Here is a 27199-nt window from a genome sequence, read left to right as displayed (position 1 = left end):
CAGTTTCCAAATGTTGGCAAGTATGCTGAAAGGGGCACAAGCCAAATATACAAGAAGGTCCATCTGGTTTTACAAGTATTTAGTTTCAGAGAGAAAAGGGGGAGGGGAGGAAACAGGGGGAAGGTTTACGGCTGTGCAGGCCAGTCACAGCTGCAACAGAAAGTCTAACCTCAGTGCTGACTAGCAGGTTTAAAAAAAAAACAAAAAAAACTTTGCCTCAAGTCTGTTTGAGTAGGTCACAAACCAGATTGGTCTTGTGTTCTCGGACTGTGAAAGTAAAGTCTTTTCTCGTGGCAACCAGCACCACCCTGGCTACCAACAACCACCTCTGGAGACAAACATTTTCCAGGCAAGCTTGCGTTAAAAGGCTGAAGAGAAAGCTTGGAGAGAGGGGGAGGCAGGCTGACCCTTGAACACAGCCTCTTCCTGAAATCCCCGTCCACACAAATGCAGGAAGTTCAGAGAAACAAGACCACATTGATGACTTTCCTGTACAATCAACGCAGCTGCTGTTGCTCCAACCACGACAGCACTTGAAGGCTGCCAACAAGAAGAAAATAGTTGTGGGTCCTTGCTAAAAGGCAGGGTGAAGATGGGGGCCCCTTGTCTGGTGCACAGCGTTCAAGATTTAATGCGTTGAAAACACTTGGAGCGCCTGTGCCCCATGATGATAAAAACATCTGCACTCGCTTTGGAAAGCGGACTCCCTCCTCCAGGGTATGTAAACTTCAGTGTTGAGCAGTCTGTTTAAGCGAGTACAAGAACTTTCCACTAAGATGGCTTACAGATAAAATGGCTTGCTGTATCATTATTCTATATATATATATATATATATATATATATATATATATATATATATATATATATATATATAATGTGTGTGTTCCGTAATTCTTTATATGCCTATCTGGAAAAATAATAGTTAGGGGTGGCTTTTGTACTTTTTACCCCTTGTTTAAAAAAGGCTGTTTAAAAATAACCAACGTTTCCCCAACGTTTGAGGTGCATTTCTTTAAGCTCCAATTACACTTTGCATATGTCATTAGTTAAAGTTTTTGGTAGACCATTTTCTCATAATTTTGAGAAATGGCGCACTATGGCAAAAGTAAACCTGGGACTTTTTCAGTATGTAAAGAGTTTTACAGCAGGCATCTGCATCTATTTTACTTATTTGTACTTTGCTGCTTGTTAATTAAAAATTAATTTAGAGGTAGGCCTATTTTTAGTCCGTGATATGTTAGCTAGGAATAAATACTTTAAACCGAGCACTAGTATTGAATGGAAGTCAAGCTGCATTGAAACATAGTAAATCACTGTCTTTGATACATGCATGTAATCAGAAATCAATGCAAGCATACAGCTGGGTCGGGAAGGAAGATTTTTATAGAGGAAGCCTGAATGTAATAGAAGGACCTCACAGCTCCTAACATTTATGTTGTAAAGAGCAAACTATCACACAAGCATTCACAACTGACCACAGATAAAATACTGCACTGCTTAAAAGAGTAATTTAAAATACTGCAAACATGGCTGAAAATAGTTGCTTGCGCGTGCCTTTTGACTCGCAGGGCGGCATAACGGTGATAAACAAGAGTAGGGAGAAGGGTGGGTGGCGCCTTGGCATCGCATTTTGTCTGAAGGATAGGAAACATATGCAAAAGTATTTCTTGTTTTATCAGTACGAATAAGACAAAATACAATCTTGAGTTGCATTAATTCATCTATCTGTTTTCCTTTTAGAATAGATTATCACTACCTTGCGTACTTCTCCTGTTTAACTAGTGAAACGTGTGCTTTTTAACTTTATCTGGGGACATTTATAACAGATGTTTTATTCTCTTGCTGCGAGAAGCTGCTGTTCAGTGTATTTTGCTTATAATTTCTAAGGTAATACAATGCAGGATTCAACAATAATGTGGCACACGCTACTTTAAAAATCATTTTATTGGTGTGTATGATTTGTTAGTTACCGAAATCTCAGTCAAAAACTGAAGACTGATAGGGTAATTTCGTACCACTTATTAATTTGCACCAATGAAACATAACCTGGTTAACCGTACTGATGGCATATCAGATGCTTAGATGACAGATATGGTTGCATTCTTGTAGAACTTAAGGATAAAACAAAATACATTTCGACAAGGAATTGTTCCATTACTTAGTTGAGCACAAGGTGGTTTCAATAAATACTTTCTGATTTAAATATAGGCCTACTATGTGATAGTTTGGGATATTCAGTCTATTTAAAACAGTAGTTAGGTGTTTATTTTTTAAATTATTTTTATATATAATTATTAGTCGAATAAACCGCTACCGACTAAGATCATTTTGCTACCTACTTTCCAGACAGGTAGCAGATCCTCACTACTGCCTTAAAAAGTTAACTTTTAGTCCTGCAGTAGATGCAGGTTGTGCGTTATATGCAAGGTATACTTGGCTACAAAGGATTTTATGGGGATTTTGGTGTGTGTTATAAAATGGCTGTGCATTTTGCATTATGTCTAAAAATGTCAGTACACAGAAGTAGTGGAAATGGTGACATTTAAGTGCTATATACAGTATGTTCTATATATGTTACATCAGGTACACCTCTCACTTATGCAAAGTAGTGACGCCTTTTTTCAAAGTGCACTGTTCCGATTTAAATCTCACTTCTACTACTGACACTGTACATTATACTAGTTGTCTGGTTGCATGCTGTGGGGTTTGAAAAATATAAGTCTGTCTTACTGGACCAAATTGAGGAATACCACAGACTAATGAACAATAGCCCTTTATAAATAATACAATAACACATTTTAAGTAAATTACCAAATTAAAACCATGTAATAGGAATAGGTTACTGCCAGGAATTGTGTGCTCTGTCGTCAGTATTATGCCCCTCATAGGGAATGACCCTTCAAAACGTATTTCTTTCTCACTTCTTATGAATTTTGTAGAATTTTTTTTTTAAAAACATCATTTGTTTCAGAGGAAAACCCTGAATATACTTTTTTTCATTGCAATTGTAGCAAAGTTACTTTTGTGGAATTTCAAAAGTGTACTATATTGCTTTCCTAGTAGGCCTCTGGGTTTTAGCTTAACTGATAAAACACAAGATCTCAGGCAGTTAAGTCTATGGAAGTTAACTTTCTACAACAGTGAATATAACTGTAAGGGTTATAGGGCTTTTTTTTTTTTTTTTTTGAGGGGGCAGTTTCAAGAACCCTGGTTATATCCACAAACAACCTGAACATTTTGAGATCAATTCAAAGCAATCTCAAATAGCAAGAATAGAAGATGTGACATGAATGCATGTGGTGTGTGGTTTCCATATTGTGATATGTAATATGTTTGCTCTGGAACTGTCCTCCTGTATAGAGGTGTCAATGACAGGAAGATATCTGGGGACCATTTATAACGGCGGGTTCGCATACTACAGATGTTTTGTTTTCTTGCTGCATGAGAAGCTGCTGTTCAGTGTATTTTGCAGGCTGCACGAAGCTGCGTTGGGTATTGTTAATCCCCAGCGGTTTACAGTGTGCTTTCTTATGAATTTTTAAAAATATTTTTTAACCATCATTTGTTCCTGATGAAAACCTTGAATATGATTGTTTCATTGTAATTGTAGCAAAGTAACTTTTGTAGAGTTACTAACATCTATTGCTTTCCCAGTAGGCTTTTTGGATTTTAGTCATTGTCACCTAACAAGTTTTCTGTAAAAAAATTATATAATAGATAGATAGATAGATAGATAGATTATATAATATACATATATACATAAATATTCAGTGTTTCAAAGCTTGTGGTAAGTATACAGAATGCTGATACAATACCAATGATGAACAAATCCACTTTCCCTACCCCCAATATTGCTTTTAGGAACCTTGTTGGAAAGTGGATTAATTCAGTACAGTATGTCTAGATTATTGCTTGTATCAATTTAAATGAGTTCTAATTAAGCACTGATATCCGAAGCAGCAGTCTTTACCTGTATATAATAGATGTAGCTTGAAACGTTGCAAGAAAAATTTGCCTTGGGTTTTATGGGCTGTAGTCCTGTGCTTCAATTACCTAAACTGGCATTCAACATCTTCTCATTGTATTCTAACACTTCAAGGCCAGGAGGTAACTGCAAAGCCAGGGCAATCAGTAGACTGTCTACATTTTTTACACAAGCATAGAAATATTTTGTGTTAAGTGGTTTTAAGATCACTTATAGCATGATAATATCAGTTTGTACTGAAACCGGATAATAATGAGAAATAACCGCTGCTAGATAAGGCAGCAATGTGTTTAAAACTGTCATATTTAAAGTTTTAGTACAGCATAAAGGAACCAGTATAAGGAATAAGGTCAAGGCAGTGGTCATTATTCATTTGTAGTTGGTCCATTTCATGAAAATGGTAAGTTTGTTATCAATATAATGACATGCAGAAGATTTTTTAATGACTAATTTGAATATAAAAAATCCTTTGGCTTGACAATAGTGTAATATAGATGACTTAACCAAATTGTTTTTATTGAATAGCCATAGCAGTGTGTTTAAAATCTGAGTACATTTTTCTTTCATATAATGTTAATATTTTTTATTAAGTTATCACAATGGCCCCTCATTTTCAGTCAAGCAAAACGTACAGTAATACTGCAATAAGTTTAGTTTCAAATATTTAATATTGTGTAACATGATTTCTGAATAGAGTTGTTTTTTCATCATGTCAGGAAACAGAGCCAGTGCCAGATCATCTATTAATAGTGCAGTGACAAATCTTTGATATGAATATTTACCACAGAGTCCCCACATGTCTCTAACATGCTCACTGTACTTCAAGCTTATCGTGTTATCTGCACACTCCATCAAAGCAGTGTTTCTTAGTTAGGTTTGCAGCAGTTTGCTGTGAACAACATTGGGGCCTATCTATTTGCTTGGTTGTATACATTTGTCTTTGCATTGGTCCCCAATACTACAAAGCTGATATTACATAACACCCTACAGTGGTTACAAGAAACACACCTCTTGCCTTTGCTGTATCCTGTATTGTCCGCATTGCAGCAATATATGCTGTTCCCACAATCCAGATCGTTTTCATATTTGTATTCACACATCATGCGTCATAGATCCTGGGGAATACATTTACTCGGGGGCGTTTACTAGGAAAAAGAGAAATTCTGTTATAAATGTAACAGGGTAAATTAATTATTTACATGTGGCAATGCGGACCAGCCAGGTCTCCTGTAATAATTTTCTGTTACCACTATACGCCGCAATCAGATCACCATTAGATTGTTGCAGGAAGGAAAATTATCTAAATGCACAAAAAAAGAAATGGTATTTTTCCTGCCATTCCGCAGATATTACAACTGCACTATATACTTTGTAAATGAAACAAGGTTAGGGTTATGCCATCTGTCATCCTTTCAGGAATTGCTCATACTATTGCACTACTGCCATGAGCACAGTACGATTGCACAACAGATCATAAAACATTTCCTTTTGTTTTTCTCCAGGACAGTCCCAGAAGACTATGACCAGGGTGGCCAGGCCTGTGAACCTTCATCTCCCAGGAATCAGCTTCTCATGCCTGGAATCAGCATCCTGGAGAAACTCATCAAGACCTGCCCCGTGTGGCTTCAGCTGGGCATCAGTCCTGAGAGAGCCTCCGAGATCTTGCAGCGAGAGGCAGCCGGGGTGAGTGCAAGCATAGGACAGCCTGACAACACACACCTCCTCCTCCTCCTCCTACTCCTCTTCCCTCAGACATGATCATCCCTTCATTTCCCCATAGGAGTCTGAAAGGGACAGGGATAACACTTTCCTTGTCCTTGAAAATATATATATTTTGAAAGAAAGCACTTGAAAGTACACAGGGTTCTTGGAACAGGCCTGTGTTCTGCAATACCTTTACTGTGGTTCATGTTATTCTGTCCTAATAACATGATGCATGAACTGTGTTGTTTGTAAAGACAAAAACACTGAAGCATGACCGTCAGGAATGGCCCTGTGATGGAAAATGGAAGTCAAAACAAAGATATTTGAATGAAGTCGACTCCCATGCAAGGCAGCTGTCCTATTTTGCATTGTGCGCATTAACAGTCAGTGTTTGTTTCACAGTGTTGTCAGTTACTGACCCATAGCCGGTTTATTAATGGAAACAAACAAAGACAAATTGAGGCGTCGTGCAAGGTATCAGTGCAAGGTGCAGAACAGGTAACATGCAGAACAAAACCTTTCAATTATAATCCATTGACTTTCCCTTACTTCTGAACTGCCTACTTAACTTGACAACACAGATTGATCCAGATTTAACTGGTTTTCACTCTGAGGGAACCTCTTTCTAGGAGGCTGTGTGGTCCAGTAGTTAAAGAAAAGGGGCTTGTAACCAGGAGGTCCCTGGTTCAAATCCCACCTCAGCCACTGACTCATTGTGTGACCCTGAGCAAGTCACTTAACCTCCTTGTGCTCCGTCTTTCGGGTGAGACATAATTGTAAGTGACTCTGCAGCTGATGCATAGTTCACACACCCTAGTCTCTGTAAGTCGCTTTGGATAAAGGCGTCTGCTAAATAAACTAATAATAATATAATGTTTATTAAGAAACAGCACTTAAGTTTGAGTGCCTCTTTCAATGTGTTTAAAACGTATAACACTTAAGTGAGGCCTAGCATGGTATGCTATGCTGAGACAGAGACAGCTACTAGCAGCCCTTTGTACATAGTATATTACAGTTAATTTTCATTGAAACTAATTTGGATTAGATACCTTTTCTACAAGGTCCCGGAAATATTTAGCAGTCGCTTATTGTAAATTACTTCTTATTATTCAAATTTACTAACACGAGTTTGTTGTTAGTGCAAATCATTTTGGAGCCCTCCCAGGAAAGAAAGGTGAAAATGAAAGCCTTTGATCCTATGATGTGTTCCAAGCTGCCATAGTGCTCACGCAGAACTGTGCACTGATCTGAATGAACAAAAAAACAAACAAAAGTGGAGGTGTTGAAAAAAAAGAAAGATGTTACTACAGATTTCCACATGCCCACAAACTAAAAAAAAAAAAAACAGGATGCAGTAATACAGGCCGATGAACAGCAAACCGTGGATGCAAGTCATCAGTGTTTCCGATTTGCTCAATACCCTGATGTTGAGGATGCCTTGCTTTTGTGGTTTAAAAATGCCTGTGATCAGAATGGGACATGCAGGTTTCAAGTGCAGTTCATTTGCAATGTATACTTTTTAAAAGTTCACTTACAGCCATATTTTCAATAAAACGCACAGTACTTTTACATTTTATAATACTTTTTAAATTGTTCTGTAATTGAAATTTGATTACAGTGTTACTGTAGCTTTAGATTCCTGATAATACGAATTACTGATAAGACACATTATTTTGCTGTCCCTAGAAATTTGTATTAATGAGAATTGACTGTAATTTTAAAACTCAGTAGCTGACTGGTCACTTCTATTAGTGAGTACCTCTCAACCACTGCATGAAAACAGCACTGTGATTGAAGACAAGCATTATGAAATTAAAAAAAAGCATACTGTAGTACACTGGAGGAAGCAACAGTAAGGGATATATTTAATAACAGAGATATTGCATGCTTTATTTCACTGTGCTAATCAATTACAAAGTGTGACCAGAATATGGTATAGGGTGCTGTGGTCAGAGCAAGCGGGGCTTTCTGAGAGTGGGGTAAAAGCTTTATATCTTACAGATCACCCTATACTATATTTTCTAGAATATATAGTTAAATAAGAATCATTAAATAGGACAGCTAATCATAAAATGACTTTCCAGCGGATACAAACCATCTGATACAGCCATCTGACACAAATGATCTGGAACCTGTGAGTCGTGAGTACCGCTCTGTTCAAGTCACCTGACTTCAGTCTCACCTTTCGTCAACCACAAACAACTTATACAGCAATTCAAATTCACATACTTGTAACGCTAATACCAGAGAGTGTTTCTTGTAATTCTTATTTTATTTTGGACTAAAGAAAAAGATAAGTGTTTTGTCATTATAGATAACCTAATTATTATTATATTATATAAAGTTTCTCGTGGACACTCCTTAGCCTATTAACTATCATACATATTGGGCTCCCGAGTGGCGCATCCAGTAAAGGCGCTCCTCGCAGGATGTGCCCTATAGCCTGGAGATCGCAGGTTCGAGTCCAGGCTATGTCACAGCTGACCGTGACCGAGAGTTCCTAGGGGGCGGCGCACAATTGGCTGAGCGCTGCCCGGGTAGGGAGGGCTTAGGTCGGCAGGGGAATCCACGGCTCACCGCGCATCAGCGACCCCTGTGGCCGATAGGGCGCCTGTGGCTCTGCAGCGGAGCCGCCAGATCTGTGTTGTCCTCCGGCACTATAGGTCTGGTGGCATTGCTGTGGATCTGCAGTGCGAAAAATGACGGCTTGGAAGGAGCACGTTTCGGAGGACGCGTGTTCCAGCCTCCGTTTCCCGAGTCGGCGGGGGGGTTGCGAGCGGTGAGCCGGGGATACAGATACTAATTGGGCATGCTAAACTGGGGTGAAAACCGGGGTAAAATAATTGGCGACGACTAAATTTAAAGAAAAAAAAAAAAAAAAAAAAACTATCATACATATTTAGTTGCTCTTTGTTTGATCTTCCGGTATTGCTGTAACCCTTTGAATGGCCTAGGGGGCAGCATCATGGGCTTCCACTGTGTAGATCAGGGTTCACGTACCTATTTTAATACCTATTTATTATCCCATTGCTGCGGATGAAATCCCTTACAAAGGGGATGTAGTGGAGGCGGTCATATCACACTTCAAGTTTTTCCATATATTTGGAGATATACTTATCTAATTGTCGTGAAGCTTATGTACATTATTTAGCCTACCTTATTGAGAATAACAGACTCTGAGGATAAGGGGAATGTCTGTCCATACATCTGTCCATCTGCATGTCACACTTAGATTTTTTGCGTTTATCTGGTGCTTTGAGGTAATCTGTGTGCTTAATCTAATAATCAAACGTCAGGGTTCTGCACTGCTAGCACACAGCACATGCTTTTTGTGCTTTGAGGAATGTCCAACTGAGATGCTTAAAACATACCCATTAGGGCATGTGATCAGAATCCCATAAAACATTAGGGCAGCAGTGTGGAGTAGTGGTTAGGGCTCTGTACTCTTGACCGGAGGGTTGTGGGTTCAATTCCCAGTGGGGGACACTGCTGCTGTACCCTTGAGCAAGGTACTTTACCTAGATTGCTCCACCAAAAACGCAACTGTATAAATGGGTAATTGTATGTAAAAAAATAATGTAATTGTATGTAAAAATAATGTGATATCTTGTAACAATTGTAAGTCGCCCTGGATAAGGGCGTCTGCTAAGAAATAAATAATAATAATAATAATAATAATAATACCCGTGTTAGCACAGGGTGTCCACTACAACGAGCGAGTTCAGACGCAGAGAGGAAATGATGTGAAGGAAACGCTGTTACCACAAAATCTGAAAGTCACTACCTTAAAGAGGGGGCTTCGTATTACAGCTGTCCTAAAACGCTGTCCACAAATAGACATTATACTGTTGCTTCATTCAGCAGTCGGAACCTTTTTTTTTTTTTTAAGATTATAAACGGAAAACATGGTTTGCTATTTAATACTGTAATAATAAATGTGGAGTGTAACAAATTAAAAGTTTGCTGCATAGTTACTATCTAATTATTTTATTAATATAACTTACCATTACTACCCTACAATAGAAAATATCAGCAAATGTAGGAAATAATGTTGCTTTATATAACTGAAAACAGTATCTGCTGCATTCTGTCTTTCCTGAGTCTGTTTGATGTTTCTTATGTATCGTGTGTTCAGAAGCTTCCCAGCGATTAACGTAGGCATACTCAGTAGGCCTGTACCAAAATAATTTGAGGGGGTCAAATCGGATTGCCGTCGTTTGCGCTCACCTACAGCCCCATAATCAAGCACTAACTACCTTTGGCTTCGTGTTAGTGCCTTACCCTATCTATTATTTGCATTGTTTTCATGCTTAAATACTTTTTTTTTGGGGGGGGGGCGGTCACACTTGACCAAATTTACTGTTAAAACCTCGGTTTCAGACATCTGCTTCATGTAACTGTTGGAATCACATGTGTTCAGTGGTGTTCAGCAGATTAACTGTCACATATTTTTGATATTATGACATCGCTTTGGCTCACCATTGTGAATATGTGTCAGTAGATTTTGAGAGAACAGCCAGGAAAAAAAGACATGAAGACATGCCATTAACACAAGACTGTCTTTCTTTCAATGTTATAGTTGTGCATAGAACTGTCCAATTGTGATGATACTAAGGACCATCCTCAGCACAAATTAATTTGAAACATAATCTAGGGGTAATTAAGGCTATTTGTCTCTGTATATCCATATGTCTGCCTGTACTGTATGTCACACTTGCATTTAACATTTACTGTATCAAGATAACAGGTTGCTAACTCTGTGAGCCAACTAGGAATGCCCCGTACTGGTGGAAATGTAATCTAACAATAGTTTTTCCATTCTGAAATGTTTCTAATAGTTTTTTGTTATACAGACATTTAACATTAGATACCTATTAAATGAATACAGTATATACATATATAATATTATAGTATAGGTGACTGTTAAACAGATATATTTACTGTAGTAAATGACCTAGATATTTAAAAAAACAGTATAGATGATATACAAGTTGGTACCTAATAACTTTAGTGTTTTAGTTCAAATTTACTTCAATAAAACCATACAATGACAGCAAAGGTAATATAGGATGCAGCAGTTTGTCTGTATTGTTGTATTTTAAATACTTGAACTGAATTAAAGGGGGAATCAATAATAGTATTTATAAAGTTAATAAAAAAAATCGATTTTGAAGTTTAATAAAACAGTATAGATGATAAATTGTTTATATTGTCTAAAATAAATATTGGACACTTTCCGAAGCATGGATTATGGCAGCTAATGGTATCTTCTCCTTTTTGTAGATTTTTCTGGTGAAGAAAAATTTGAATCTCAAGAAAATGGTTCTTTCTGTTCATTTCCCAGACCAGAGTGGAGCGCCACAAATCCAAGATATTCTCATCAAAGAAGAAAAGACATGTAAGGAATTGGATCAATAGCAGTTACATCAGGCAGGCCTGCCCTACAGAGGGCCGGCACCAAACATGGGTAATCTGTCACTGACAAAGGAAACAGCCGGAAAGATTGTCGTCTTCAGGTTTACATTGCTTTGCTTTCGCCATGGTATACAACGGCACATATACAGCTATGGCCAAAGGTTTTGCATCACCGTGTAGAACTAACTCATTTGCTTCATGAATGAAACCTGCTGAATAATGTTACATTAATTTACTGAATAACATACTGCTTTGTAGTTTTCCATATACTTAACGAAAAACTGACAACAAATTGAAAACTCTGACATTTCAAAATCTCACGTGAAATACTGTACTACTATTATGGCTTCCAGTAGACTTTTTAAATATAAATGTGTAGTTTCTTTGATTACATGATGTTAGATAAAAGACCTAAGTATGCCTGAATCCTAAAATTCTAGGTAATGTAAAATGTCTGGCCATAGCTGTAAAGGTTGGCATTCTTAAAAAAAGTGGAAAGCAAGTATTTTTTTGTAATTTATTTTTATAGAAATTTTAAACCCATTTTCACAAAGCTTTTACTTATTTAAAATTGTAATGATGTTCCTGAAAGGGGATAAACGGTTAGTTTCTTAACAACAGCCTTGAAAGTTAGTTAGTGTGACCATCAATAAAGCCTTAAAGCCTGTACACTTTTGAATATAAAACGACTGAGTTTTAAATTGACTTCTCTACCAACATATTACCTGCGGGGTCAAGTCACCTAATGTGCAAATTAATTCCTGGAATTGAAAATTAAATGCATGTTACGTTGGTGGAACTGGAGCGCAGCCAGCTTTAGTTAATTTGTGAAAATGATACAGCTTTCTGTGGTACTTTCCATTACATTGATCTACAGCTTCTTTTAAATATCACTGATATGTGCGGCTGTGTAACAACAAACAGTTTCCTTCCTCATTATGCCTGCTTCCCAAACAGAGCACTGTACTGTAGCTATGTAACGCTGTTATTCCATCAAAACAGCTCAGCAAAACATATCTTGAGGCAAAATGTACACTTGAGGCAGAATGTACTTACAACCGGTGTGTGTACAAAGGGAAAGCTAAGAGGCCACTAAACGTAATTAGGGGGTTGTAAACGGCCTCTGGTTGTTTTTGGTGTTTTTCCTTTTCATCAAAAAGAAAATTGCTAAAAGCAATTAGAATTAAAAGCTTTATAAATCTAGCTGTATTATGAGGGAGGGCACAGTCATGTCTGGTACATTTGGGACAACAGATAATGGCCTTAATACTGAATACAGGGATGGCCTTAATATTGAGGGTGACTTTATATTGAGCAAATCAGAGCTGAAAAAAGTGGCTTTAATTGTAAAGTGATCCTAATCCTGAGTGTGTACTGTATGCTACTGTAGGGTTATAAAGAATACTTTGCTTAGGTTATTAGTTTGTTGTTGTTTTTTTTTTTACTGTCACCAACCACTATCAAAAAAGCTCAGGTGAAATCCTCATAGTTCAGTAAAAGTTTCAGTCTAAGAAATATATACATATATTTTTTTCAGGCTGTTAAAAGAAATTCCTGGAGAATTATTTTGGTTCATAATCTGAGAAAACAAACAGATGTGTGTGAAGTTCCTCTTTTAGATGTTAAAGCTAACACTAGCATTAACATTGATAGAAATATTGTAATATGCATATGTTATCCTGTAGTGCAATATAGATACATATTTTTTTCGTTCTAAAAATAAAATAATCCTTTCAAATTTAAGTAAAAGTAAGTTAAAACAGTCTAATGCATTATACTGAAGTGTAAAAAACTGAAGCTTTAGTATCAGGTACTAAGAATGTTACGTGCTGTGGCTAGCAAACCACTGGAAACTGCTGTGGTACATCCAATGAAAAAAAGTAACTTTTACAATAAAGTAATATAAGTAAATTATTGAAATATGTCATGCAAACACATTATGCAGTGTTTGGTGTCTGTCAAGTTAAATAAATTACACTCAAATATAAACTGTAAGGGAGTTCCTTGCGTATCTTGCGATATTAAACTGACGACAAAGTGAGGCTCTCATGTTCTTTTTATTGCTATAAATAGAGTGGAAGCCACACTGAAGACGGGTCAGCCTACTGTCTGAGAGTTCCCATAGTAACGAAACAGGAACTATAAAGTGTAAAGGCTAATGCGTCTGAATTTCCATCAAAGGAAAAACCAAGCAATGTATAGGTAGAAGAGCCCATGTAAGAGGTTTCTGTCAGGTGCACCTGCCTGCGGGTTGACTTTCCTATAAGGTGCTAAATGTCTGTCGGTTGGATCCGATTAAAAATGTCTTCATATTGTAGACATGGGCCACCACTAAAACCATGACGTCATTTTCGTCAGCAGAATACTGTACTGTCTGTGTAGAACGTTTGGCTTTCAAAAGCCTATTATAATGGTGAACTCTTTTTTTATATATACATTTCATAGTTGAACTTGTTATACAGTACCTATGTCAGACTGTACGTAATAAGATTGTAAATATTATGAGCTGCATATATACTGTATTTTTTACAAAGGACTACGATAGTGCTGCGCGGGTCCATTTTTTATGACCCGCTTCAGACTCGGACCCGCTACTACCTGACCCGGACCCACAACCTGCTGCAGCACCGTCTTCTTACCCGCAACCCGACCCGCTTTAATAAGACCTGCAACCCGATCCGAACTCGCAAGTGTTTGCCGTGTACCTACTGCCTGCGCCGACTGACTCTCTCACGCTCTCATTCACACACAGATATCTCTACCATTCTCCACGGATTGAGTTTATGCAATAGGCTATACAGCGTGGTAGCTTTTTCTAGTGGTCTGAATATATTTTAACATTAACTATCTCTGCTTATTTTACTATAAAATACCTGTCTAAATACCGATCTCCAAGCTATAGGGCGCATCCTGCACTCCGGGCAGAGTGCCTTTACCGGATGCACCACTCTGGAGCCCCCTGGCTGCTTTTATAATATATAGCTAAATAATTAAATAGCATAGCTAATCTTAATGTTACATTGTTTTATACAAACGATCTGATGCAAGCCATTGAATACAAAGACATTTCAGATGGCTGTATCACATTAGTACTACCAGAAACAAATGTCGTTAAAGCAACAAATGTGTATGTTTTGTTACTATCTATTAACAAATTAAATCTTGTTTTCATTAATAAACCATAACTCAAGCTGTGCTCTTGAGGTTTATGCTGTCGACAGAACCTCTTGATGTAATGCAGTGGTTTTACACTTTAACAACAACACTACTAAGAAATGGCCAAGGTGTTTAGAGCTGTAATGGCACCCCTTGTGTTTGTACCTGTAGTCTGCTTGTTCCATTTTAATAGGAGAACAAATAACCTCATTTATCTTATGAAATTGACATGTTATCCCTTAAAATGTCCTGTCATTTGTTATCCTGAATCGCTCACTGTTTTACTTTTCTCTCCCCATACAGTGCTTTATCTGGAAGGTTCTGTCCTTGTGTTCGATGACATTTTTAAACTAGTTGCTTTCTACTGTGTGAGCAGGTACAGATTATTGCTTATTCTCATAAATATACAGTTTATCCCCTGTGTGTGTGTAAGATAATAAAAACAAGCAAGAGGTTTTTTTTTTCTTTTGTTTTTTTTTAAACATGTTCCTGGTATTTGCTGTAGGTATCACTTCAGTGGTCTAGCTGCAATTGGGCCACGTGACCTTACACAGGAAGTGTTGTTTTTGGTTTTGTTTTTAATCTGCATCATTTCGCATTTTACATGTTAAACCCTACTTCTTTCAATGCAAAAGCCCCAAATTAACCACTGTTTATTTAATAAACTCACAAAATTGTAGATGGAAAATCCTGTACACTTATTGACAGATTATTTCATTTCCTTGCAGTCACTTATCTTGGGATAACTGCTGGCTGTCCAACAGCCTTTCAAATGTGTATTCTTGCCACCTAATTTGTCTCGCTTATGATCTCACCACCGCTGCCCCCTACTGTGCATTTCTATCACTATTACTATCACGGATTACAGCCAAATGCAATCCAAAAAATCTATCGGAAGCTAGGAATCGAAGATCATTGTTTGGAGAAGATATCTGAACATTGAACTCCTGCTTTTCATTTTCTTGCAGAGATGTGCTGCCGTTTACGCTAAGCTTACCCCAAGTAATAAAAGAGGCAACCAAATATGAACATCTTGAGACTGTATCAAGCCTTGGATCAGGTACATTTTTTTAAGGTTTTCCTATAAAAAGTCTGATAATGGTTCTTTGCTGCTTTACAGATAGTGGCTATGAGGTCCACTTTCTGGTTTGATTTAGTTGCACCTGTATATGATACTACAGTAGAAAGGAACCAGCCCAGACCTTAGAATGTGGTTTTGAAGAGAAGCTTTTAGGTGCTCAGATTAAATCTGATCTTGCCACAAAAGATCCTGATGGTCAGAATAACTTCCAACAGTATAGGGTACAGATAGTAAATGGATTGGGGCAGTACTATCATTTGAAAATATCTTTTCAGGGATACCAAGATATTTAGTGAGCATGTGAGCATATTTAGTGAAAATCTCTATTGATGTGTGTAACAGTTTGGCTTGGTGGGTTGTATTGATTTGTACTGTGAAACCTACAGTGTTGTTTTTTTTTATTGAGCTTTTTTCTTTAAACGTCAGACTAAGTTGTTTTTTTTTTCCTTAATATTCCACCCGGAAAAAAAGTTCTTCAGATGAGTCATCTCTTTTTTTTTTTTTCCAAGACAGCACGACTTCCCTGTAGAATTCAGCAAATACACGCCCGTCTTTTACATCCTGGAATATCTCTGGGGGAACCAGCCCTGTTTTTAATGATACGTGTTCCATTGGTATTCATGGAAAGAGTGTCTTCCTTTCAGCTGAGAAAAAGCAGAAAAAAACATGGATTATGACATTTTAAATAATTACCACAAATAAAACTATATTGCCATCTGGTGGTAGTGGTGTAATGTAAAACATCTGATTAGAATCCAGGTTAAAGAAAAGATAAAAGCATATTTAGTCACATATATATTTATGATCTAATTGTTGTATATAATTTTGATAATCCAGCATTTTTTAAAATCAGGTGTTCAGCAATTATATTACTTTTAAACTGAAGTCTATTGTTACAATAAATCTTCTCAAAACACAGAACAAATTAACACTATATTGACAATGCTATTTTCAGTTAATACAGAAAGAATTGCAGATATCCCACACAACCAATAGAGGGTGATACAAAATCAGCTTTCTGGATTGAGACGATTAGTAAAAGTTTCTTGGAAACATCTCTGTCGTAACTGCTATAGGTTCAGGCATTGTAGACTTACTAGCACATCAACAAAGTGGAAAATTTACGCAATAGTGTGTACCATGCAGTGTGGTCACTTCATTTGCTGGCAAAATACTATCTTGCACTACAGTCTGTAAGAGTTTTAGCCACGTGAACTGTTTCTAAATGACAGTAAGCAGCAGTCTTGGCTTTGTAATTCTTTCCACTGGCAGCGGTATTGCTAGGTCTACGTGAAAACAACTGGAATGATGTGGAATTATTTTTCCATGGTAAATGATCCCAGCTCTTTTGCATAATGGTTAAGAAGCTCACTTGTAGTGTGCATGGTTGGCCCAGCCTCTGCCCTGTTTCTTTTTTCTACTGATGGCCTCACCTAGTACAGTACTATTCAGCAGTCACCATTGCAGTTGGATAGAACTGTATTCGTGAAAAGGATTTCTCATGCATGCAGTTGAAGAGGAGACCTTATCTCATCAGGAATACCTAGATATTTAGAAATCAACTGTCCCAATACTTTTTTCGGGGTAGTATGCTCTTTTGTTCACTGCAAATAAAAATAACCCAAGCATGCATTCTTAAATAATTAATATTCTTACTTCTAAAACCTCAACATTGTGACAGGGTTTTTCTTATAACTAGGAAGCAAGTCTTCTGTAATATCTGCAAATAACAGCCATTTTTTTGTTATCTACCCACAACAGATTTCTGGGGTTCTTCTCTCAACCGAAGAGTTGATGTTATCAAGGGCTGTACCCTCGGCAGCAGCAACAGTAGCCCTCAAGCTGGCCAACATTTCTCTAATGACGCAAGTCAGTGCTCATGTGAGATTGAGCTGTCCATAGGAAATGACAGGCTGTGGTATGTAAATCCTATTTTTATCGAAGAGTATTGCAACAGCCTGCCTTCAACTGCGCCTATTACAAGAAGTCTGACTACTCCAAATTCAATGCAGCCCAGATACAAGAGACCTCCTCCCATACCTCCCAGACCTCGGACAGCAGAAGAGCTGTTTCCTAGCATAAGAGAAGCTAAGGACCCAACTTCTACAGTTCCTAGCCCACAAAGAGAAGAGATGAAAATTGGGCAGAATGAAGAAAGAAGCAACAGCGTGACACAAATGGCTGAGAATATGGAAAGTAGCGTGGTAGAAATCAAGCCCCAAAAGAATTTTCGGATGCCTCCAGTTCCTCCAAGAAGGCGATTGTCTGAAAAGTTTTCTGAAGATGCTGCTGTCAAAGAGGAAATTACCCTATTGGTGGAGAATCAAGGAGATCCAGTACCTGTTGCTACTTTGATCAGTATTGAAGACCTGCAAGAGACTGTGGAAAACATCCCTTCTCCCAAAGGAGAGGAACTGCCTAAGTCAAGCCCAGTTAAGGAGCAACCTGCTGTTGCACAACCTGAAAGTGTTCCTCAAAACATTCAGGCAGTCCAGCAGACATCTATGAAAACACCCCCAATTCCCCCGCCAAGGAGGAAGAAACAAATGACGGTCAATGCAAAAGGACTGAATTCAGAGACATCAAACTCAACAGCAACGAAAGACCCGCCACAAAATGAACCAAACATCTCTCCTAAAAGCTCAAGCACCCCTGGTCTGATGCGCAGGTCCTTGAATTTGGTCGAACTCAAGGTTTCAGACACCTCCCTCTACTCACCAGAAGGAAACCCACCAGCCCCTTCTTTGGACCATGACTCTTATTCCACGAGCAGCACGGAAGACGATTTTGAGCAAAGACCTGCGTGTCCCGTGAAGAGACACCCCACCATCATGCTAGACAAGGCCAAGCAGCGGCTCTCCATGGTCAACCTTCCCAACATGTTCACCATCTTCCTGTCATCTGACCGCAAGATCCAGAAGAAGATCACAGAGCTGGCGCAGGATAAGGACTCCTACTTTGGGAACCTGGTGCGGGATTACAAAGCCTTCACCCTGGAGACTATGAAGAAACACTCCTCCAGTACTGAGATGCTGCAGGAGATCCGGCAGATGATGACACAGCTGAAGTGTTATTTAATACAGAGCACAGAACTGCAGGGACTGGAGGAGACTGCTGGTTATTCTGACGACAGATTAGGTAAGGCCAGATCTTTTCAATTTTCTGCAGTTCTGAAAATCAGCGATATGGACTTCAGGGATTTTTTTTACTGATTTTAAACAGCATACAGATCTAAATACTGCAGGAAAGGTATACTTTACACCATCTACAGATTCATAATATTGAATTTCCTACCCATCTAGTATGCAGGTTTTCTATCATTGTTTCTGCTTAGCTGATTATGTGCCAGGCTTAGTACCTATTTCAGCAACATTTTTATTTTTCAACCACTTCTAAAAGCTGAAATTCTGAAGTCATTGGTTGTTGGAAAAGATCACTTAGGGTATGCAACTATAATTTATGTCCTCTGAAACTCTGGCAACTGGTTTCAAAGAGGACAGGAATTACAGATGCTCACCACAAGTGGTCATTTTTCAAACCATCAGGTGGCTGAAAAGGTAAGTTTTTATTAGACTACTTTTTAAGCATTGTTAAGCATTTATGTTCTAACCAGAAACAGTGATAGATAATGAAAGAGATCGCATGAACTCGGATGTTAAACAAGTACAGTGCCTCACTGCATTGTTCTAGTTTACATGGAAACACATGCTACAGTTTACAATACAAAAATAATTAAAAATCCCCCAAAAAGCGTGCACTTCTTGTTTTAATGAGTGTGATGTTACAGTTTTAACAACTGAACTGGTGTAACTACAGAGCATTTTTGGTAGGAAACCCCAGTCAGAACCCTTGTTTACTAAATATCTTGGTGTCCCTAAATAGATCATTCAAATAAAATAAATACAAGACAGTCCAGTAACATGTTAATCTCTTTAGTGAATGGTGACAGTTGTGTCCAAAAATATCTACTTTCTGTAGAGTTGGTGTACTAAACATATGCATGATGTCACTTTTACTTCCCCTACTGTGTGGACTGTTACAATGAGCCATTTACCATAGATAAGAATTCAGATAGACTTCCTGCACTGTGAATGCTTAACCCACTGTATACTGCAGAGCTGGAACATATCAATACAAACCGAAACACAGCAGCATTAGACTGCAGCTTAGTTATACTGTAAATTGAGGTTCGCTTTACAGTTCATCCTTTTGCAGTGGTTTTAAAACTGGGATGTCCTGCGATCATGTTTGCTTCCTTGCATGGGCCAGCAACTCTGGACAGTTTTTAGTTTTCAGTTTGTTTACATTCGCCAAAGGGACACAAGCCTTTTTCTCCCCTTTTGAAATGAATGTGGTCCTAATGTCCTGTACATACATACAGAGCCATCTCTATGTTAATTAAACCTTTTTTAGGTTAGTTTACTAAACAGCAATGAAGGGTTTAGTTAAAAAAAGGCTACTGCAGACAATGGATTTTAAAAACTTAGTTATCTTAGTACAACAGTTATGCTTTGTGCACCATCAGATTCAAATTACCAAATGCAGTCATTCCCCCAAGAGAACAACCAACTGTGTGTGTGTGTGGGTGTGGGCAGGTATTACTATCAATGTGTGGACAAAATTTGTGAAAATGTCCCCACAAAGGTAGTAACTCCTGAAAAAACGACGTTGTGGGGACGTCCCCACTTTGTAAAACACATTTTAAGAACTAAGTATGCCTTTAAAAAAAAAAAAGTGCCAAAATATTTAGTTTGTTGTCGAGTTTCACCCTGTGTGGAGTTTTGTCTGACGAGTTAGAAATAGTAAATACAGTTATAGTGAGAGTCAATGAGAAGTCCCCACAAATATAGGAATGCAAACGTGTGTGTTTGTGTGTGTGGATCTATGTGTATGTGTGGAGTGTTTTGAATTTGACACCAGTCCAGTTTCATTTCGGTATTTTCTTTGCCAATTCAAAATTTTTGAAAAGCGTGATGAAGCCTGTGGTAGTAATATTGGCCTGCATTTTAATTTTTAAAAAATCTGGCCTGTAATTAGAAAAAAATCTGTAGTAGTCAAACTGATCAGAAAAGGTGTTGTTTATAGACCTATATACCTATACAGCTGTTCTAAATAAACCTGTGTTTTCTAAACAGCCCCGAGCTGGCTTCACTAGACAATGTCAAGAAACATTAACACCACAAACCAGTTGTGAAATAGGATACTGGATGTTTGTGTTCAGGTCCAACAAGAACTTACATAAAATCCTGCTCTCTCTACACTTGGAGCCCTATTTTGACACACGTGCAAGACACATTTCCTCCCTGAGCAAGTTTTCTATCTAGTTTTATACCAAAAAAATTGTTTCAATCTTCTCAGAAAAATGTGCTTCAAAATACTTTTGTCTGTTTGTAAAATTCCATACTGTGGATGTAGGCCATAGGTTTCCATGCTACTGATGGCTCTAATTCTGTGGCGGAGGATGAATGTCACTGGGAGGTGCATAATTATTTCTGAACAGATCTAGACATTCTAATAGCGCACATTAGAGAACATTTTGATATCTGTTATAGACATAGGGATATAAGCAGTCACAAAGAGGTGGGGGGGAAAAAAATCTAAAAGTTGAAGAAACAATTGTCCGGCCCTTTTTACTGTCAGTGAAAAAGCACTTCAGAGTTTGGCTATACTGTATGTAAAATGTTTCATTTTTCAAACCACAAATGACATTATCTAACAAAAGATTTTTTTTCTGATTCATTCTGTGCAGAAGCTGTCATTGAGGCTGCATTGTGCAAAAGCGTCCTGAAACCACTAAAGGACTCCATTTACACAGGCTTGAAGGAAATCCATACGAATGACTCATCTCTCAAGAGTCTCAAGGAGAACCAGCAAGTCGTTCTCAACACCACCACTACAGACCTGGGGGTGACCACCAGCGTGCCGGAGACCCCCGTCATGGAGAAGATCCAGCACAAGTTTACATCCATGCACCAGGCCTACTCCCCAGAGAAGAAGATAGCTACCCTGCTGAAGACATGCAAGATTATCTACGAGTCCATGTCCATAGGATGCCCAGGTAAGACTGCTGTCTGATATGGAACAGAGTGAACCAAACAGCCTCTGTTCTGTTCATCCTTTTGATTGGCCATCATAGCAATCATTTAGTGATTTACCTACATTTTAAAATAAAGATCCATGTCAACATTGTTATCAAAGCCTGTATTTATTATTATTATTATTATTATTATTATTATTATTATTGTTAATTATTATTGCTAAAATTGTACTGTGACCTTATTCTTGTCACCTAAGACTCAATAAGCTTGTATATCTGTAGACTTTTCTAACTGGTACCGATTTTCTTTTGTTTTGAGATTGTTTTTTCCGTACATCCTGTTCTCTGTTTCCTTTGGAAATCTTTGGAATTTTTAAAAATGAAATACCTTCTGTCTGCAGAAAAAGTTCTGTAAATATGTATGCAGACGATACTGTGGCTTACTACAGCTCTGACAATGTCCATGATTTAACTAAGACAGAATGATTTTTTGAACTTCAAGATTGGTTTGTTAAAAATTGTTTGATTTTAAATGAAAAAAAGACAAATCATGTTATTGGGTTCAGAGAAAATGATACAAAACAATAATTCCAATTTCATTGGTGTTACTTGTAATAATACACCTTTGGAGAGAGTTGATACTTTTAAATATTGTCATTGCTTAAATTTTACATCAAGGTTAAAGTTAGCTAAGCAACTTTTGTTTCCTATTCTGGACTACAGTGATGTGATTTACATGACTGCTAGTAAGGAGTCGCTGAAGAAGATTGATACAGTGTTTAACAGGATTTGTAGATTTGTTCTTCAGAGCACTCGTTTAGAGCATCACTGTACCTTGTATTCCAGGTTAAACTTGTTGTCACCTGATAATAGAAGGAACTTTCACTGGAATCAGATTCTTTTTAAAGGGGTGTTTAACAACCTGCCTGTTTATTTATTTGAGTAATCTATTCTGGGAGTTTACCTGTGATTACAGCTTACGAAATGTTTGTGGTACCAGATATTTTAAAATACCGATGGTAAAAAGTGCTACTGGAAGGAAATCTTTTGCTTTTGCTGCAGTTTCAGATTGGAATGCATTGCCGATGGGACTTAGATCAGAGACTTCTCGTCGTCGATTAAAAAATGTGTTGTTCCACTATCTGAAGAGGCCCTGTGTATGGATATGATGTTGTGCATAGTTTTAAATGTTTATTCTGTGTGTTTGTGATTGTAATTTGCTGCTGTTGGACGCCGTTGGAAATCAATAGCAAACTTAGATGATGATTTGTGGACACAAGCTGCACATGTTGGCCTACTTTACTCACTCAAGTACCTGGAGTTTAACACACTCTGTGATGTTTTTACATACAGGATAACAGCCATGCTTGTTTAGGTGATGTAGCTACTGTTTTGCCTCAGTGAGCAGACTTTTTGGATTCTAGCTGGTATATTACATAATTATATTTTTTCCAGAGGAAAGACATTAGACCAAGGATGGCCAAAGTTGGCTCTTCCAGTCCTGTTCTTTGTTCCAACCCTGTTCTAAATGGTTTATCTGAACCAAATAAACCCCCCATCCCCCTAAAGTTAATTATTTGGTTTTACCTGTTAAACCTTGAATGGTAAGGCCATCCGTGATTGGATACCTCTACATTAGACTATCCGTTAAGATCACTGTCGAGACATCAGGGGATTTGTGTCTTAAATCATACTGCAGGTTCACAGTTTCCATGCAATGGGACGAAGACAAAACATTTGTCTTATAGGCCTATTACTAATTTAGTTTTTAGTACTGTTTTAATCTAAATAAATGTGATTTTATTTGTAAAGAAATATGACATTTGAGGATGCTGTTGCATGTTCTGTCGTAGTTCAGTTCACGTGCAAATTGTAGGCAGGTTTATAATCTAAACTAAGAAGTTCTTGCAGTTTTCACAAGAAGTTTGGCCTGCAAACATTTTATAGACCAGTATAGTTAGCAAATATGTCACAATGTCCTCCTGTGGGCTATAAGAGAAGTGGTTGCAATTTGGTGCCTTTCTTCCACCACTGCTGCCATTGAGTGACTCCTAAATGCCTGCATGTTGCTCTTAATATTTAAGAGAAGAAAGATTCACTATACAGTAAAAGACTGTGTGGGTGTGTGAGGGAGAGAGAAAAAAGCTGTGGAAAACAGCAGGTCTCTCAATTCCATGTGGCAATACAATGAGTAAAAAACAAATGTGCCATTAAATATTCAGGAGTCAAGGACACTGAAAGCACAGGCAGTATATACAGAGAAAATGGATACACAGTGCAGTTCTCTGACAGCAGAATTTAACAGGAAGGGAAAATAGGTGTGACGGCTCCCCCTGCTGTTCAACACTGGTATTAATTATTTTCTGTTCACTTTTCAATACATAGATGATATATATATACACAGATGATTCCAATACATTATTATTTCAATACATTATTAGGTGGGAGCCTGGGTATTGCTTGAGTTCACTAGTGTGCTCCTGTACCATATGTGGTTCCCATTGATTTAATGATTTTAGTGTAGACAGGGAGTATGTTTTTAGAGACTGTCAAGGACTGGTTCCCTGTGTTAATCACACTTGGCTGTTGCAGGGAAGCCGCATGGTGCTGATGATTTCCTGCCGGTGCTGATGTACGTCCTGGTCCGCAGTAACCTGCCCGCTCTGCTGCTGGATGTGGAGTATATGATGGAGCTAATGGACCCCACGCTGCAGCTCGGAGAAGGTAGGCCTGACCAGAGGAATTGCCTGAATCAGGACACAGTGAATCACCACTGGTGTACTTCACCACAATTAGCCATTTTTGGAGTTAGTAAGCATAGCAAATAATAATTAGACACAACAATGCAGAATCCTAGGGAAGAGACATTATTGGATGTTAAACATCAAATATTAGTAAAATGCTCATGATATCAAACCTTTAAGTCACTGATAATATTATTTTAATGCATTATTTATTTAAACAAAATAACTAATTTAGTAAAACATGAATTACACAAGCAAATCAAATGAATACTCATGTCAAGGTGTAACTGTAAAAGTAGCTCTAGATTACTAGATTATGAAAAAACTATGCATACTACTACAATTAATTTGACTGTGTCTGCCTGCTGTGTCTCTCTCTATCAATTTCTCTATTTGTCTAAATGACACTGAAGCACGGTGGTACAATAGTGCATTCATACAATACAAGGGCCATGTTAAGGCCCGCAGTGTTGATGTTATTTTGCATCCTCTTGTTGTCAGGCTCTTACTATTTAACCACCACCTACGGTGCCCTGGAGCACATTAAGAATTACGGCAAGCTGGCACTCACTCGGCAGCTCAGCCTGGAGATCCAGGACTCCATTCACCGCTGGGAGCGCCGCAGAACTCTAAACAAGGCCCGAGTCTCCAGGTCGTCAGTGCAGGTATGTGCCACAAGGGGGAGCTGCTGCACCATTTTTTGTACTAGCACCACTTATAAATGTAACAAGCAAGTGTGCAATGCTCTGGGTATTTCCTGAATATTATATATATATATATATATATATATATATATATATATATATATATATATATATACTGCGTGTGCTTTCCCTCATCTCTTAAACCTGTTTCTCTTGCAGGATTTTATCAACGTCTCGTTCAATGAAGCAGGGTCCAACACAAAGACTCTGGGGGCACGGCCGGACACCACGGCTCAGGACCTGTGTCGACAGTGTGCAGAGAAATTCGAGGTTCTGGAGCCTGAGAGGTATGGGCTCTGTGTGCTGGTGGAGGGGATATACCAACAACTGGGTCCACAGGAGCTCCCTCTCACAGTCAAGGCCACGTTCCACCACAGCGAGCCCAAGAAAGAGTATTATTTTGTATACAAGCCTGTGAGCTCTGAGGAGGGGAAAGACATCGAACCACCACTCAAAACTGAGAGCTTGATTTGAGCACATTCCGCGAAAGGAAGGGCTACTGTTTTTGGCCTGTGGTTGGTGTGAAAGAAAAGTTCTGGAGAAGTCTGCACCCAAATTGATCTTCAGAATGTCTTCAGATTGAAATAATCTTGTTGCAGGTCTTTTATGAAGCCAGCCACAAGGTGGAGTTTACTGACTATCAATTGATAGTTGACTTAATAGACTGCTGAAGTTGTGTTGCTTGGTGATTTGGCAAATAACTTTATATTTGGTTCACAGTGGGGTGAAAGGCATATCTTTCAGCTGATGTTTACATTTATTTACAATGGATATTATATTTTGTCCAGGTAGGTCTTATAAACAGTACACATTTACTCAATGTTGTCTTGGTTCTCCTTTTGTGGACATTTTAAAATCTCTTTTGAAAGATATTCCTTTTAAACTAATATTAAAGCCAATTTTCAAGCACAGTGCTACAGAAAAATAAAATCTTAGGATTTTAAAATGTTAACTGTTGGACCTCAAAGCAGCTCATATGCATAGCCTCTTTAATCTTTTTGTACTACCATTTTTGTATAATTGTATATCTGCAGGTATATGTTCCGTCTTTTGGATAAGACGTAAAACTGAGGTCCTATTGTAAGTGACTGCAGCACAGTTGTTGATGCATAGTTCATCCCCTCGTCTCTGTAAGTCGCTTTGTCACAGTCCTGGAAGGCCATTCCACTCCAGGTTTAATAGGTAACCAGGTATGGAAGGGCAAACTTTGGCCACCCCTGATATAGATATCATCTTCTATTTTAAGCCAGATGTATTTGCATTTAGTGGTAGGCCTGCAGCTTTACAATATGAGCTGTTACACTTTCACTTTGTGTTTAACATGATGGGAATCCAAAGTTGTGAAGAATTACAGCTTTACCATTGAATGTATTGTTGCCATGGACCATTTTTTAAAAATTTTGACAATTAAGTTGTTTATATACTTTTAATCAAATCTATATTGTATTATCTTATTGGAAATGTATTTTGTAAAAATAAATGAAAGGAACATTATTACTTTTCAAGTTAAGTCTTGAAGGACCAGTGGGATTGTGTTATTTGGCTTTGATATAGAAATATTAAATCTTAAAAATAAGATGTCAAGCAGTTTAAATATATAAACTATCACGTTTAAGGGAACAACACTTGTAAACCAAAAATAATGATGCAAGTCATGGTTCAACATTTTTGTGTTGAGCAGTTAGGATAAAACAAAGTAAATACATTGTTTGGCCTTGAGTGTTGCAATAAATCAAAGCTAAATAGGTTTGATTTTGGTTCCTTTTGGCACATGCACAGTATGGTGGCACCCATGTTTTGCAGTCCTTCTGTCACTGAATGGTGCAGCAGTGGATCAGGGACAGGTTATTGGCATGGCTACTTGTCTTTATAACTGACGATTCCAACAGTAATGCACAACATGTATTTTAGAGCTACTGCATTTCTTTTGGGGTTTGGGGTTTATAGATCATTTGGGATTGTCTTCTTTTAAAAGTACTTTACTGTACAAGGCCACAACTGACTTGGATTCTGATAATCCCATACTAAACATAATCACAGTGAATACAGTAAGTAGATAAAGGTGACATGTGTCCTCATTACCACATCTATTCATCCCCACTGCTATTTATTACTGTAGTGTTTTAAATGCCCATAATTACATTATATTGACTGACTTGTTTTATTGATTTAAAACCAGAGGCAAGCAGGCCCATCACATGCAGGGATATCATGTGGTGTTTAATAGTATCACTCAAGGAGCAAGTGGTGTTTGCATGTGCTTCTACGGAACACACAAGGGCCTTGGCCATTTCATCAGCTTGGAGAATTACATTTGCTTTGACAGCAGCTTCAAATAAAAAAACAGAATGACTTTCAAGAAAACAAAATTGG

At 38.0% G+C, this 27199-nt stretch overlaps 1 protein-coding gene across 1 annotated transcript; it reads left to right on the top strand.

Moving 5' to 3' along the window:
- On the top strand, positions 1–26336 carry LOC117421923 (ras and Rab interactor 3-like). Its single transcript, XM_034036437.3, has 10 exons — positions 1–717; positions 5488–5668; positions 10973–11087; positions 14564–14636; positions 15229–15320; positions 17103–18479; positions 21091–21399; positions 23971–24102; positions 24624–24787; positions 24986–26336. Exons 1-10 carry the CDS (start codon positions 665–667, stop codon positions 25298–25300), a joined length of 2811 nt encoding a protein of 936 aa, XP_033892328.3. The 5' UTR covers positions 1–664; the 3' UTR covers positions 25301–26336.
- The last annotated feature ends 863 nt before the right edge of the window (positions 26337–27199 follow it).

Source organism: Acipenser ruthenus, chromosome 18 (genome assembly GCF_902713425.1).
Source record: "Acipenser ruthenus chromosome 18, fAciRut3.2 maternal haplotype, whole genome shotgun sequence".
Lineage (NCBI taxonomy): Eukaryota > Metazoa > Chordata > Actinopteri > Acipenseriformes > Acipenseridae > Acipenser > Acipenser ruthenus.
Note: the sequence above shows the minus strand (reverse complement) of the source record. Positions and strands in the feature narration are given on the sequence as shown.